General features: G+C 44.9%; 1 protein-coding gene and 1 pseudogene across 3 annotated transcripts; one reads left to right on the plus strand and one right to left on the minus strand.

Moving 5' to 3' along the window:
• Positions 1 to 6,588: 6,588 nt before the first annotated feature.
• Prdx1-ps1 (peroxiredoxin 1, pseudogene 1) lies at positions 6,589 to 11,647 on the minus strand (annotated as a pseudogene).
• Positions 11,648 to 12,519: 872 nt separating this feature from the next.
• Tmem139 (transmembrane protein 139) lies at positions 12,520 to 14,869 on the plus strand. 3 transcript variants are annotated; one of them, XM_063286943.1, is made up of 4 exons: positions 12,573 to 12,638; positions 13,030 to 13,077; positions 13,567 to 13,827; positions 14,047 to 14,869. In XM_063286943.1, exons 3-4 carry the CDS (start codon positions 13,583 to 13,585, stop codon positions 14,444 to 14,446), a joined length of 645 nt encoding a protein of 214 aa, XP_063143013.1. In that variant the 5' UTR covers positions 12,573 to 12,638; positions 13,030 to 13,077; positions 13,567 to 13,582; the 3' UTR covers positions 14,447 to 14,869. The 3 variants fall into 3 exon arrangements, with proteins under 3 accessions (XP_063143014.1, XP_063143013.1, XP_006236457.1); XM_063286944.1 differs by lacking the exon at positions 13,030 to 13,077 and having other exon boundaries at positions 12,520 to 12,638; XM_006236395.5 differs by having other exon boundaries at positions 12,635 to 13,077.
• The last annotated feature ends 337 nt before the right edge of the window (positions 14,870 to 15,206 follow it).

Genomic DNA, 15,206 nt, shown 5'->3' on the forward strand with positions numbered 1-15,206 from the left:
ACCTGTTGAGGCCCGTTTTTTGACCAATTATATGGTCAATTTTGGAGAAAGTACCATGAGGAGCTGAGAAGAAGGTATATCCTTTTGCTTTAGTATAGAATGTTCTATAAATATCCGTTAAGTCCATTTGGCTCATGACTTCTCTTAGTCTGTCTACTTCTCTGTTTAATTTCTGTTTCCATGATCTGTCCATTGATGAGAGTGGGGTGTTGAAATCTCCCACTATTATTGTGTGAGGTGCAATGTGTGTTTTGAGCTTTAGTAAGGTTTCTTTTACATATGTAGGTGCCCTTATATTTGGGGCATAGATATTTAGGATTGAGAGTTCATCTTGGTGGATTTTTCCTTTGATGAATATGAAGTGTCCTTCCTTATCTTTTTTGATGACTTTTAGTTGAAAATTGATTTTATTTGATATTAGAATGGCTACTCCAGCTTGCTTCTTCTGACCATTTGCTTGGAAAATCGTTTTCCAGCCTTTCACTCTGAGGTAATGTCTGTCTTTGTCTCTGAGGTGTGTTTCCTGTAGGCAGCAGAATGCAGGGTCCTCGTTGCATATCCAGTTTGTTAATCTATGTCTTTTTATTGGGGAGTTGAGGCCATTGATGTTGAGAGATATTAAGGAATAGTGATTATTGCTTCCGGTTATATTCATATTTGGATGTGAGGTTATGTTTGTGTGCTTTCATTCTCTTTGTTTTGTTGCCAAGACGGTTAGTTTCTTGCTTCTTCTAGGGTATAGCTTGCCTCCTTATGTTGGGCTTTACCATTTATTATCCTTTGTAGTGCTGGATTTGTAGAAAGATATTGTGTAAATTTGGTTTTGTCATGGAATATCTTGGTTTCTCCATCTATGTTAATTGAGAGTTTTGCAGGATACAATAACCTGGGCTGGCATTTGTGTTCTCTTAGGGTCTGTATGACATCAGTCCAGGATCTTCTGGCCTTCATAGTTTCTGGCGAGAAGTCTGGTGTGATTCTGATAGGTCTCCCTGTATATGTTACTTGACCTTTTTCCCTGACTGCTTTTAATATTCTTTCTTTATTTTGTGCGTTTGGTGTTTTGACTATTATGTGACGGGAGGTGTTTCTTTTCTGGTCCAATCTATTTGGAGTTCTGTAGGCTTCTTGTATGCCTATGGGTATCTCTTTTTTTAGGTTAGGGAAGTTTTCTTCTATGATTTTGTTGAAGATATTTACTGGTCCTTTGAGCTGGGAGTCTTCACTCTCTTCTACACCTATTATCCTTAGGTTTGATCTTCTCATTGAGTCCTGGATTTCCTGTATGTTTTGGACCAGTAGCTTTTTCTGCTTTACATTATCTTTGACAGTTGAGTCAATGATTTCTATGGAATCTTCTGCTCCTGAGATTCTCTCTTCCATCTCTTGTATTCTGTTGGTGAGGCTTGTATCTACAGCTCCTTGTCTCTTCTTTTGATTTTCTATATCCATGGTTGTTTCCATGTGTTCTTTCTTGATTGCTTCTTTTTCCATTTTTAGTTCCTTCAACTGTTTAATTGTGTTTTCCTGGAATTCTTTCAGGGATTTTTGCGATTCTTTCAGGGATTTTTGCGATTCCTCTCTGTAGGCTTCTACTTGTTTATTAATGTTTTCCTGTGTTTCCCTAAGGGAGTTCTTCATGTCTTTCTTGAAGTCCTCCAGCATCATGATCAAATATGATTTTGAAACTAGATCTTGCTTTTCTGGTGTGTTTGGATATTCCATGTTTGTTTTGGTGGGAGAATTGGGCTCCGATGATGCCATGTAGTCTTGGTTTCTGTTGCTTGGCTTCCTGTGCTTGCCTCTCGCCATCAGATTATCTCTAGTGTTACTTTGTTCTGCCATTTCTGACAGTGGCTAGACTGTCCTATAAGCCTGTGTGTCAGGAGTGCTGTAGACCTGTTTTCCTCTCTTTCAGTCAGTTATGGGGACAGAGTGTTCTGCTTTCGGGCGTGTAGTTTTCCTCTCTACAGGTCTTCAGCTGTTCCTGTGGGCCTGTGTCTTGAGTTCACCAGGCAGCTTTCTTGCAGCAGAAAGGTTGGTCTTACCTGTGGTCCCGAGGCTCAAGTTCGCTCGCGGGGTGCTGCCCACGGGCTCTCTGTGGCGGCAGCAACCAGGAATACCTGTGCCGCCCCTTCCGGGAGCTTCAGTGCACCAGGGTTCCAGATGGCCTTTGGTGTTTTCCTCTGGCGTCCGAGATGTGTATGCAGAGTGCAGTCTCTTCTGGTTTCCCAGGCGTGTCTGCCTCTCTGAGGGTTTAGCTCTCCCTCCCACGGGATTTGGGGGCAGAGAACTGTTTATCCGGTCTGTTTCCTTCAGGTCCGGGAGGTGTCTCAGGCAGGTGTCCTGCCGCTCTTGGGCCCTCCCCCACGGGAGCCCAGAGGCCTTATACAGTTTCCTCTTGGGCCAGGGATGTGGGCAGGGGTGGGCAGTGTTGGTGGTCTCTTCTGCTCTGCAGCCTCAGGAGTGCCCACCTGACCAGGCGGTGAGGTCTCTTTCCCACAGGGTCTGGGAGCAGAGGGCTGCTGCGGGCCGGGATCCGCGGGTGTGGGACTTCCGGTAAACACAGGACGTGCCCGGTCCTAGAGGAATTCTGCCTCTGTGTCCCGATTTCACCAGGCAGCTTTCTTGCCGCAGACAAGTTGGTCTTACCTGTGTTCCCGAGGCTCAAGTTTGCTCGCGGGGTGCTGCCCACGGGCTCTCTGTGGCGGCAGCAACCAGGAATACCTGTGCCGCCCCTTCCGGGAGCTTCAGTGCACCAGGGTTCCAGATGGCCTTTGGTGTTTTCCTCTGGCGTCCGAGATGTGTATGCAGAGTGCAGTCTCTTCCGGTTTCCCAGGCGTGTCTGCCTCTCTGAGGGTTTAGCTCTCCCTCCCACGGGATTTGGGGGCAGAGAACTGTTTATCCGGTCTGTTTCCTTCAGGTCCGGGAGGTGTCTCAGGCAGGTGTCCTGCCGCTCCTGGGCCCTCCCCCACGGGAGCCCAGAGGCCTTATACAGTTTCCTCTTGGGCCAGGGATGTGGGCAGGGGTGTGCAGTGTTGGTGGTCTCTTCCGCTCTGCAGCCTTAGGAGTGCCCACCTGACCAGGCGGTGAGGTCTCTTTCCCACAGGGTCTGGGATGTCTTTACTTATTTACATGTTTATTTGTTGAGTGTAAGCTTGAAATCAGTCACTAACATCTACGTCCACATGATTCCAGAGTCTTGCTATCTCTTAATAAGTGGGAAGGCATGGTGACATACATCTTTAATATGAGCACTTGGAATACAGAGGCAGAATTGAGGCCAGGCTAATCTAAATAGCAGTTCCAGGACAGCTAGGACTACCTACGTAGAGAAACCCCCGTCTCAAAAAAAAAAAAAAAAAAAAGTAGATGTAGGAGGAGGGAAATCAAAAGATTAGAAGATTATGAGTTATTAGATCAATACCTATTGACTAATTACTATCAAATGACAAAGCAATTATTTATTTCCTACTCCATGATAATAACTAAGACACCCATAAAAGAAATGTGAGCAAACCCTCTTTGGGGCTCCACCCTTCCCAGAACTCAATTCCTCCTCTGACCCACAGTAGCACATTGCACCTTCCTTCCAACATTTATTATTTCACACCCGACTTTAGAGCTACCCATCCTTCTACGACAGACCATAAGCTCCTGCCAGTGAGTTTCCACGTTAAGCTGTTACATACACCTTACGGCATAAGTATGACAAGTGGAATATAAAAACATTTGTTGAATCTAAGTTTGCTAGCACTTCTTGGTGTGTGAAGGAGCCGGCACTTCTCTGAGTCAGCATACAAAGTGCTGAAACTTCTTTGTAGGATGATTTCGGCTATACCTACCAAAAACTTCACTTTGAAAGCTTATACCTGGAATGCCAACGCTTGGAAGGCTGAAGCAAGATGATCTGGGCAACTGTGTTCAATTTGTTTTAATTAATCATTTTATTTGTTTACATTTCAAATGATGTCCCCTTCCGGGTTACCCCTTCACAAACTCCTCTTCCCACCCCTCTTCCCCCGTCCCATTTACCTCTATGAAGGTGCTCCTGCACTCACCCACATACTCCTGCCTCCGGCTATGCTGGGGCATCCAGCCTTTCTCTCCTCCCACTGATGTCAGATGAGGCCATCCTCTGCTGCATATGTATCTGGAGTTATACCTCCCTCCATGTGTACTCTTTGCTTAGTGGGTTAGTCCTTGGTAGCTCTGGAGGTCTGATTGGTTGATATTGTTATTCTTCCTATGGGGTTGTAATCTCCTTCAGCTCCTTCAGTCCTTCCCCTAGCTCTTCCATTGGGGTCCCTGGGCTCAGTCTGATGCTTGGCTGTGAGTATCTGCATCTGTATTAGACAGTTGTTGGTAGAACCTCTCAGGAAACAGCCAAATCAGGCTCCTGTCAGCAAGCGCTTCTTGGCACCAGCAGTCATGTCAGGGTTTGGTGTCTGCATACGGGATGGACCCCTAGGTGGGGTGGTCTCTGGATGGCCTTTCCTTCTGTCTCTGTTCCATTTTTTGTCCCTGTATTTCCTTTCAGTGTCCACATTTTTAATATGAATAAATTACAGAGAGAAAAAGAATTTACCTTATTTACAAATACAAATAAAGACAGATATAAAAAGATACTGATCATTAAATCTTAAAGGCATTCTAAATGGCTATCATTTGGAAAGTCATTGATTAAATGAATGATTCCCTTAAGATAATCTAACTATACATTTGTGGCTCATGCTGTAATATGTTAACATTTAAAGAGGTGGAAAGAAAATAACACGTGCCTGTATAATTCACTGGGAAGTGGTCAGAAGGTACTTTCTAAGGGAGAGAGTGATTTGCATCTGAGTTGACACTTGGTTTTGCAGGTGTATGCTTGTCAGGGAGTAGCCTGAAAAAGCAATCTGTTTCATGGGAGAAGGAAAGAGCTTCTAACACTGAACTCTACTTCATTCGTGCTGAGGTAGTTAGGCAGATGTGTATTGCTGTCTGCAGTCTGCTTTGAACTGTACCAAAACCTAAAGTGCACTGAAAAAGTGAATAAGGTGATGATTTGGGTAAAATGGATATTCGTGTGATAAAGCAAATACAGTGTAGTGCTGATTGTAAAAACTTGTGGTATGTGTATTAGTTATACATTTTTCTCTATTTCTAATAATAAAATAGTATATTCACAGAGGTCAGAAATAATATCCATGAATAGTTACACGGAAAAAGCAAAATGAAAATAAATATTAATGGCGGGCTTCAGAATGTATTCAGGACAGTTTACCTGTCCATGGTCTTCAGTTGGGCAAACTGATGAGCTTTGGAGGTAGAAAGAATTCTTTTTTACTATGAATCTCATATGCATAAGTTGCATACTATAAATAGACCGTTTAAACGAACTGAAACAACTGTATTTTGGAGAAAGGGATTTTTGATTCATTAACAAACACGTTGATGCTTTCTCAGACCATCATTTATCATCTTTTAAATTCTATGTGTCTTATCATTCCGCCCACATCACAGAACCCTGGAGACCAAAATCAAACATGTTACTTCTCTAGGTAGCCCCTAGCATGGGGCTCTGTACAATGTAAACAAGTGCTCCTCCCTGAAATCAGGTTCTATCGACAAGATGGTGCCCTCTGCTGGTTTCACGAAGATCTACCCATTACAAGTCTAGCTTTGGCCACAGTTCACCAAATCAAAGGGAGGCACAGGGTGGGAAAGCACTGATAAGCAGAGGCTTTCAAAAGTTTGTAGATTAGAAACGGATGCTCTGAAAGGACACCGTGGTTAGGACAAATCGGCAACCAACAGATTGGGAAAAGATCTTTACCAATCCTACAACAGATAGAGGCCTTATATCCAAAATATACAAAGAACTCAAGAAGTTAGACCGCAGGGAAACAAATAACCCTATTAAAAAATGAGGTTCAGAGCTAAACAAAGAATTCACAGCTGAGGAATGCCGAATGGCTGAGAAACACCTAAAGAAATGTTCAACATCTTTAGTCATAAGGGAAATGCAAATCAAAACAACCCTGAGATTTCACCTCACACCAGTGAGAATGGCTAAGATCAAAAACTCAGGTGACAGCAGATGCTGGCGAGGATGCGGAGAAAGAGGAACACTCCTCCATTGTTGGTGGGATTGCAGACTGGTACAACCATTCTGGAAATCAGTCTGGAGGTTCCTCAGAAAATTGGACATTGAACTGCCTGAGGATCCAGCTATACCTCTCTTGGGCATATACCCAAAAGATGCCCCAACATATACAAAAGGCACGTGCTCCACTATGTTCATCGCAGCCTTATTTATAGTAGCCAGAAGCTGGAAAGAACCCAGATGCCCTTCAACAGAGGAATGGATACAGAAAATATGGTACATCTACACAATGGAATATTACTCAGCTATCAAAAACAACGACTTTATGAAATTCGTAGGCAAATGGTTGGAACTGGAAAACATCATCCTGAGTGAGCTAACCCAAACACAGAAAGACATACATGGTATGCACTCACTGATAAGTGGCTATTAGCCCAAATGCTTGAATTACCCTAGATGCCTAGAACAAATGAAACTCAAGACGGATGATCAAAACGTGAATGCTTCACTCCTTCTCTAAAAGGGGAACAAGAATACCCTTGGCAGGGAAGAGAGAGGCAAGGATTAAAACAGAGACTGAAGGAACTCCCATTCAGAGCCTGCCCCACATGTGGCCCATACATATACAGCCACCCAATTAGACAAGATGGATGAAGCAAAGAAGTGCAGACCGACAGGAGCCAGATGTAGATCTCTCCTGAGAGACACAGCCAGAATACAGCAAATACAGAGGCGAATGCCAGCAGCAAACCACTAAACTGAGAATAGGACCCCTGTTGAAGGAATCAGAGAAAGAACTGGAAGAGCTTGAAGGGGCTCGAGACCCCATATGTACAACAATGCCAAGCAACCAGAGCTTCCAGGGACTAAGCCACTACCTAAAGACTATGCATGGACTGATCCTGGACTCTGACCTCATAGGTAGCAATGAATATCCTAGTAAGAGCACCAGTGGAAGGGGAAGCCCTGGGTCCTGCTAAGACTGAACCCCCAGTGAACTAGACTGTTGGGGGGAGGGCGGCAATGGGGGGATGGTTGGGAGGGGAACACCCATAAGGAAGGGGAGGGGGGAGGGGGATGTTTACCCGGAAACCAAAGAATTATTATTACGTATTAAATAAATTAAAAAAAAAAAGAAAAGAAACGGATGCTCTGTAATCCCATCCAGCGTCCTGTAAGTCTCCTTAAGTGACATAATTGAGATTTGAAACTAGGTCTGTCGATCTCAAAACTGCATACTTAACCCTGAGGTCTTCTGCTTGCTGGCATTTAGAGATGCATGGACATGCAACTCATTCAACTATCTGCTTTTTATTTGTCTGTTTACTTTTATTTTCAATACAGTGTCTTACTGAGTCACTCAGGCTGGCCTGGAACTCATGAGTCTCCTACTTGGGCCTGTGGAATGCTAGAGAGTGCAGGCCCCTGCCTGCACTCCTGGCTACATGTTTGTCTCTCTCCACCTCCGTTACCATTTGTAATGAACTCAGTGCTAACCTTAGACTAAGACTTCTGTTGTTGTTACTGGGCAACAACTGTAATCAAGTTCTCAAATTACATTAAAGCTTTTTGTGGCTTGGTGAATTCGTGCGTTAGACTGGCTGCCTAAAGCCCGCTGCCCGAGTCATTCCTTCCTAGTGAACGTTGTGCAACACTTAGCCTTGTATCTGAGGGTGAGATCATGTATTACCTCCTATGTTGGAGGATTTACAGCTCGGCGGAAGCAGTAAGGGATTAACAAAGAAGAAAGCACTACTGAATTAACAGGTCAAGGTCTGTTTGGTTCGAACTCATTCACTTTATCTGAACTGGCTAGATCCTCTGGAGAATAAAAATGATAATGAGCCTTACCCAGCAGGCTTCTGACCAAGGACCAAACAAGACCATTTCTTTTTTCACAGAATTCACGTTTAATAGATACTTTAAAAAAAAAAAAGGAAAGAAAAAAAAAGAATTAACAGGCTGGTTTCTGTGACTGCTATAAGATGGTCTGCCCATTACCAATAGTGGAAGAAGGACTAACCACCCCCCAGCCCTGTAGGAAAGGCTTATCTGGGATCACAGCGCATCATGTGTTTAAGCATGAGTAGAGTGCTCACTTCTGCTTAGAGAAATATTCTTTGCTCTTATTGACGCCAGGCTTGATGGTATCACTGCCAGGTTTCCGGCTAGCTGAGCACACTTCGCCATGTTTGTCAGTGAACTAGAAGGCCTGGACTAGTCTCAGAATCTCATCCACAGAGAGGCCAACAGGAAGATCATTTATTGTTATCTGGTGAAGGCTACCTTTATCATCAATAATAAAGAGGCCCCTGAAAGAGATAACCTTCATCTGCCTTTAAGACTCCATCATCCTGAGCAATGGTGCGCTTGGGATCTGATACCAAGGGAATGCTCAGGGGTCCCAATCCTCCTTGTTTCTTGGGTGTGTTAATCCATGCCACATGACAGAAGTGAGAATCCACAGAAGCTCCAATCACTCGGCAGTGGAGTTTCTTAAATTCTTCTGCTCTATCACTGAAAGCAACGATCTCCGTGGGACAGACAAAAGTAAAGTCAAGAGGGTAAAAAAAAGAATGCAACACATTTTCCTTTCTACTCACTTAGGCTGATATCTTTGAATTGTCCATCTGGCATAACAGCCGTGGCTTTGAAGTCAGGAGCAGGATGCCCACCTTTTGCATTTCCTGAAGACATCTTGCTATCAGCAGGGGCGAGTTACAGGTTTCTCCACAAGACCATTTTTTTTAAAAGTGTCTCATTTAGACCCAATCAATTATTTCTATCCAAAGCTATATATCTAGGATGTGTGAGTCAACCTTCTCGCACTAAAACAAAATATGCAAAAAGAATGTGAAGCTTTGTTCTTGGCTTATGGTTTCAGAAGGTTCTGGTCAGCAATAGATCCATCGCTTTGACTGAGCAAAGGCAGCCAAAGCATCAGGCAGAGGAGGCTATTCACCTTGTAGTGAGCAAAAAAAGAAAGAAAGAAAGAAAGAAAGAAGGAAGGAAGGAAGGAAGGAAGGAAGGAAAGAAAGAAAGAAAGAAAGAAAGAAAGAAAGAAAGAAAGAAAGAAAAGAGAGAAAGAATAAGGGTAGGGTTTGGGGACAAAACATATCCTTCAAAGTCCAGCTCACTGGGCTACACTTGGGCAGGGGGTTCTGGCTGTATACAAATGTGAGGTGATCAATGTGCAAGGAGTAAGCCAGCCAGCTGCCCTCCTCCTATAGTTCTGTTTATTTCCTGCCATGAATTCCTGCCCCGACTTTCTTTTTTTTTTTAAAGATTTATTTATTTATTTATTTTGAGTGCATTGTAGCTGTCTTCAGACACACCAGAAGAGGGCATCAGATCCCATTACAATGGTTGTGAGCCACCACCTGGTTGCTGAAACAACCAGGACCTCTGGAAGAGCAGTCAGTGCTCTTAGCCGCTGAGCCATCTCTCCAGTCCCCTGCCCTGACTTTCTTCAATGATGGAGTCTGACCTGATGGAGTTGTAAGATATAATAAACCCAATATAATAAACCCTTTCTCCCCAAGCTGGGTTTTGTTGTTGTTGTTGTTGTTGTTGTTGTTGTTGTTGTTGTTGTTGTTCTTTTTATATTTATTTTTTATCATGGTGCTCATCAGAGCTATAGGAACCCTAACCAACTTCTCTAAGATGATGTGAGACTAATGGGCTTAGGGAATAATGGAAACTCAGGAGGATAAGTCAAGGTCTAATGATCCTGTGATGGTAAATTTTGTCAGCTTGACTGGGTTTAGAACTCTTAGGACATTAGTGGGACACACTTTGGGGACTAAAGAGGGAAGACCTGCCCTGACTGTAGGCTACCCCATCACATGAGCTTGGGTTCCAGACAGAATTAAAATTAGAGGAGGGTAAGTTGAAAGCTAGGTGAACCCAGGCACTCCTCTTTCTCTGCTTCCCATCCACTCTGATAGGAGCAAGCTCAGCTGTCACATCTTCCCATTACAAACAACATTATTATCTTAGATCCTTAGTCAAGATAAACTTTACCTCCCTTAAACCGATTTAGCAGATGTCTCATCACAGCCACTGGAAAGTAACTAACACGGACACAGAGCTGATGAAAGGGAAGAACGTGTTGGCTTTTTGTATTCAGGGCAATAAAATCTATTTGTCTCTCAATAAAAACTTACTTATTTTATCCTCTTCTCAGAATTCATCATCCAATTTATAAAAACGAGGAGAAAGCACACATAAGATAGTCAGCGTGCTGTGTAGTCTTAGAAACACTCAATTCACCACTACCATCTAATAGTGGAATGTGTCTGCCACTGTTCAAAAAACCCAGTAACAAGCGGGGCAGTGGTGACATAGGCCTTTAAGTTCAGCACATGGGAGGCAGAGGCTGGTGAATCTCTGAATTTGAAGCCAGCCTGGTCTACTGAGTGAGTTCCAGGACAGCCAGGGCTACACAGTAAAACCCTGTTTTGAAAAAAGCAAAACAATGGCCACAACAACAAAAACCAACAACAATTGCTCCTTTGCTCCCCTCTCCCTTACTCTGGCCTTGGCAATCTCTCGCTATCCCCTCCAGCACGGTTTCAATGATGGAAGTGAACGAGGAGGCTGTTCCATTAGCCCTTCAGTAACCCTTCATAACAACATATGTTAACAGAATTGCAGCCTATCCACTTCATATGTTTCATAGATGTTATAAATAACTTAATGGGGCTGAGGATCAGTGTGTTATAGGTCAGTGTGTTAGCTTAGTATGTGCAAGGACCTGAGTTTGATCCCCAACCAGAAATTACTATAGTAAAGACTTTTATCATCAAGTGAAATGTATGTGACCTAATTTCTAAAATGTTTTAAAGCTGCAAAGCAATGTGTGTCCACTAGTATCAACTGGGTATGGTCTATTTTGTAAACAGCCTAGAATCACAAAACTTTTAAATGATATCAAGATATTTAACAATCGTGTTTCCTTTGCCTTTTAAATAGTTTATAACTTCTTGACAACTGATGCAATTGATTTCAAAATCCTGGGTTAGCGAATTAAAGAACACAGACAATCCAGACCCGCTGATTATATCACAGTTAGCAGTTCTCAAGGTTACAGCCTCCTCCTCTGTAAACCAAGAGCCTTAAACTATAGAGGTCCCCGTTCTGCAGCAGGAACACAGCCGGGACATCCCACACCCTCAGGGCCTTTGCCTTTTACCTCATTCCTCTTCCCCCCTCAAACTCACAACTTAAGACAAAGTACAGTTGTACAACAAAGTACACTGAGGACTCCTCAACAACTCCCTTCTGTTGGATTATTAACTGAGGTTTAGATTTGAATTCCAGCCGTACTTTCTCCATATGAGCTGAATAGGAAGGAAACTGGTACAAACAATGAAAGGAATACTTGGGTACAAGCAAAACTACAGGTTGTCTTTCCTGTCCCAATTCTTACTTTATATAAAGATATACCTCACATGGGTAGTATAGTCTACCATGATGCCCCATCCTTTCCTCCAGAGAAATCTTGGACAGAGGCTCCCTAGGAAGTCCTACCACTAACTCAGACAGGCTTGTTCTTATTTTCATATCCGTCCTCTCCGTCTTCTCCCTCCTTCCCTCCCTCCCTCCCTCTCCCTCTTCTTCCCTCTCTCTCTATTCCTGAGGACCCTAGATTATATTTCCAGTCTTTTTAGTTCTGTTGGGTTTGTCTAATGCTAATGAGGTGAGGGAATAGAGTCCACTGGGACACAGCAGACCACTCCCCTCTCTCACACTTACTCACAGCCCAAACTCACAAATAGAGCATTAAAAGCAGTTACAGGAGCTACAGGGTGCAGTGAAGCCCTTTGTGGGGCTAGCTCCTGATCAGAGCACAGATTTAAGGGCGTGGAGCAAGAATCCATTTACTTTCAGGGATTCGGTGAACATTGAAAAGAATTTTTTCTTGTAATGCTCAAAGCAAAATAACAGTAAGTAAACACAAAACACTAAATAATCAGGTAAAAGCTGAGGCAGAGAAAGGAACGATGTGGTTACGCAGTGCAGAATCCAAAGCAGGTTTCACATACAAGTAGGATTTGTGAAAAGTCTTCTGAGAAGCAAGAGTATACCTCCGACACTTCCTGAGACAAAGAATCCACAGACAGAGCAGCAGAGGCGTGATATGCCACTCCAATTTCGACCATGGCTCTCTTTATACCCAACAGTGTAAATACACCACCGTCTTTGCTCCAGTCTTTCAGGAAAGACAAGTACAAAACAACTCAGGAAGTACTTTGTGCTTAGGATTGTGACTAGCACCCAAGATGTTTTGAGTAGGACAAGGGAAAGACTAATTCCAACTCTGGTCCTAAGTACAAAGACCATTGGGAGTGGGAGGGGACAGGGTTTTACCGGGGAAACTCAGGTGGAGCAGTAACAGGAGGTCAGTCTTGGGAGAAAGGGGTGGAGAAAGACTAGGCCTGAAGGAAGGATTAGGGCAGAAGAGAGGGTGGGGCAAGTGGGCTCCGCCTTCTGCCACCAGTGTTCCAGGTCTGCTAGGGGTTTTCCGCGCGTCCCTGCGAGACAGGTGAGCCCGAGCTCCTGGGACCTCTACAAGGGGGCCGGGCGCAGTCCATGGGTGTCGGGCTGGTGTGGGCGGAGAGGGTCTGCGAGTTCTTGCTGCACTGAGTTCAGGAAACTGGCAGGGTGTTTGACCGATGTAAGCTGTCTTGAGACTGACTGTTGCTGTTTTCTCAGATGAGAAAGGGCGTCTTTTCCCAACAGCCTTCCAGCCTCTGTGGGGGCAGGAAACTTGAAATCTGAGATTAGCGATTTGTGGGGAGGAGGACTGGTCAGGACTACGTGGGCTAGTCATTAGGATTTCTAGTGGTTGCCCTAGGCCTTTCTAAGATTCTTCCTCACTTAGTTTGTGTCCTTGTGGCCTTGTTGTGTCTGGGTTCACATTTTCCTCCTTCTAGAGCATGGGCTGACTCAACTGTGACTTGAAGCAAACGTCACGCTGACAGGTAAGGGATGAGTACTCTCTCCATCGGGGTCATATTGGGGGCCCTCTGGCTGGGAAGAAAAAGAATAGAGGACTTTCTCAAAGCTTCATCTATCATATGGATTCCAGACATTCCAGTGTGCACTGAACACTGAAGCCACAGGCAAGGTGCCCTGGATCCTGCATGGGGTAGCTGGGAGCTAAAAGAGAAGGTTCAGTGGTTCAGGAGAGAGAGAGAGAGAGAGAGAGAGAGAGAGAGAGAGAGAGAGAGAGGAATGCAGGCAGTGCCATGGAATAGTAACAGGGTTGAGAATCAGAACTGAACTAATTTCCCAGCTTTCCATACCAATAACCAAGAGACAATAATGGAGCCGCCAGAAGCCCCGAAGATCATTGGTTTCAGACTGAACACTGGAAACCCAAATAAAGGAGCATGATATTTTTACCTTGGGGTCTGGCACTGCTGCAGTGCCAATCACTAGCTAACACACAACTATGTGTCTTTCTGCAGGTGCCTGGGAGGGGCGATGGTGCCAAGGCAGCTGTTGGGGAAACTGAAGCAGCCGTTTCTCTTCCTGAGCAGTGCCTCCCTCCTCCTGGGGCTGGCTTTACTGGTCATACAGCCTGATGTCGCCCCTGTTGCTTACTTCTTCCTCTGCTTGGCTGGCTTCTGCTTTATCGCTTGCCTCCTGGCCTGTGTTATGGAACGGTGTCTCCAACCAATGCCAAGTTCAAGGCAGACTGACAATCCAGAGGCCTCGGGCAATGCACAGTGAGTTAATGGGAGATGGGCAGGATGATGGGAAGACACCCTAGACCCTTGTTCCCTCTGTGCCCATCCCTTTTTAAGCATAGACTTTGCTTTCCCCTGTCACTGGTATCATTAAAAGCAATGCTCAGCAGACACTAGAGAGGTCTTTTGCAAGAGTGGAATAGAAAAAGAGGATCTTCTTTCAGGCAGCCACTAATGACCGCATTTCTCCTCCCACAGGGTCAATGAAGCTTTTGAGGTGCCAACCTACGAACAGGCTGTAGTAGTGATGGATTCACAATCACAGCACCATCTCCAAGAGCTGGAGCAACCACCGCCTTACAGCAGTATCATAATATCCCCAGGAATTGAGGGGGCACAGCCTAGCCAACCAGAGAGGCCTGACACAGGCAGTCAGAAAAGGCGAGTGGGCTCAGAGGGGACAATGACGCCCAGAGGAAACCCTGGAAGAGCTCTTCGACTTAGGGGTCCACGAGTTGTGTCCACTGCTCCTGATCTGCAAAGCTTGAGGGTGGCCCCAAAACTGGAGCCTAATACTCCACCCCCTGCCTATGAAATCGGTTTTGCTCACCCTGATGATGACAGTGTTTTCTATGAAGATAAATGGATACTTCCCTAAGCGATGCTCTCAGAACCTATCACCTGTGAACTCATTTGCCCAGCATTTCCTAATATCTATTGAATCAGAAGTTGGTTTTGCCCAAACATCACAATTGATGCCTTCAAAGCAGTGGGGAGTTGGGCTCCGGAATGTCCTTCACAGTCGAGATATAAATGGCATACCTGGATTCTTCTGGAAACATTCTGGAGCCTACCTGACGAGCAGTACTTCCAGCGTAAGGTGGAAGAAGAGAGAGATAAGTTACCAAGAGAAGCTGGAGGGGTACCTCGGAGTGACAGTTGTGTTTCTTCTACTGCAGACACCAAGTCTCGCTGAGATTCCTGATGGGGATGAGAGATTCTAAGGGTGAGGGGAGCTGAAAAGTTTGCGCAAGAACGGGATGCTAGTAAAAACATAAAAATAACTCGAATCGAATCCCAATTCCAGTGCCTATTGTTTTCAATACCAACCAGGCAATCCGCATTACTGGGGACAACTGGTAGATAAGAGAAGTCTAAATAGAGACAGAATGAGAGGAAACAGGGTAGGAGAAGCGCGACCTGAAGCGCCCCCAGCCTGGGAGAAGAGCGCCTCCTAGTGCTTTCCATTTTTCTTGCACCCTGGCCCTGGAAGTTCAAGGCGAGCAAGGATAACAAGAGAAGCCCAGCCCCTTTGGTTTCCTGGTAGTTGAGGCCGGAGGGACCGGAGGAACCAGGGGAGGGAGCTGCGGTTTCCGCGGGAATCGCTAGCCAATCAGATCCCCGAGTGGGAGAAACCT

Source organism: Rattus norvegicus, chromosome 4 (assembly GCF_036323735.1).
Source record: "Rattus norvegicus strain BN/NHsdMcwi chromosome 4, GRCr8, whole genome shotgun sequence".
Taxonomy (NCBI): Eukaryota; Metazoa; Chordata; class Mammalia; order Rodentia; family Muridae; genus Rattus; species Rattus norvegicus.

Excerpts from the sequence above, each read along its gene's own strand:
- Tmem139 (XM_063286944.1), top strand. The coding sequence starts at position 13,583 with ATGGTGCCAAGGCAGCTGTTGGGGAAACTGAAGCAGCCGTTTCTCTTC. Across the intron at positions 13,828-14,046 it reads GAGGCCTCGGGCAATGCACA|GGTCAATGAAGCTTTTGAGG; the intron begins GTGAGTTAATGG and ends CTCCTCCCACAG.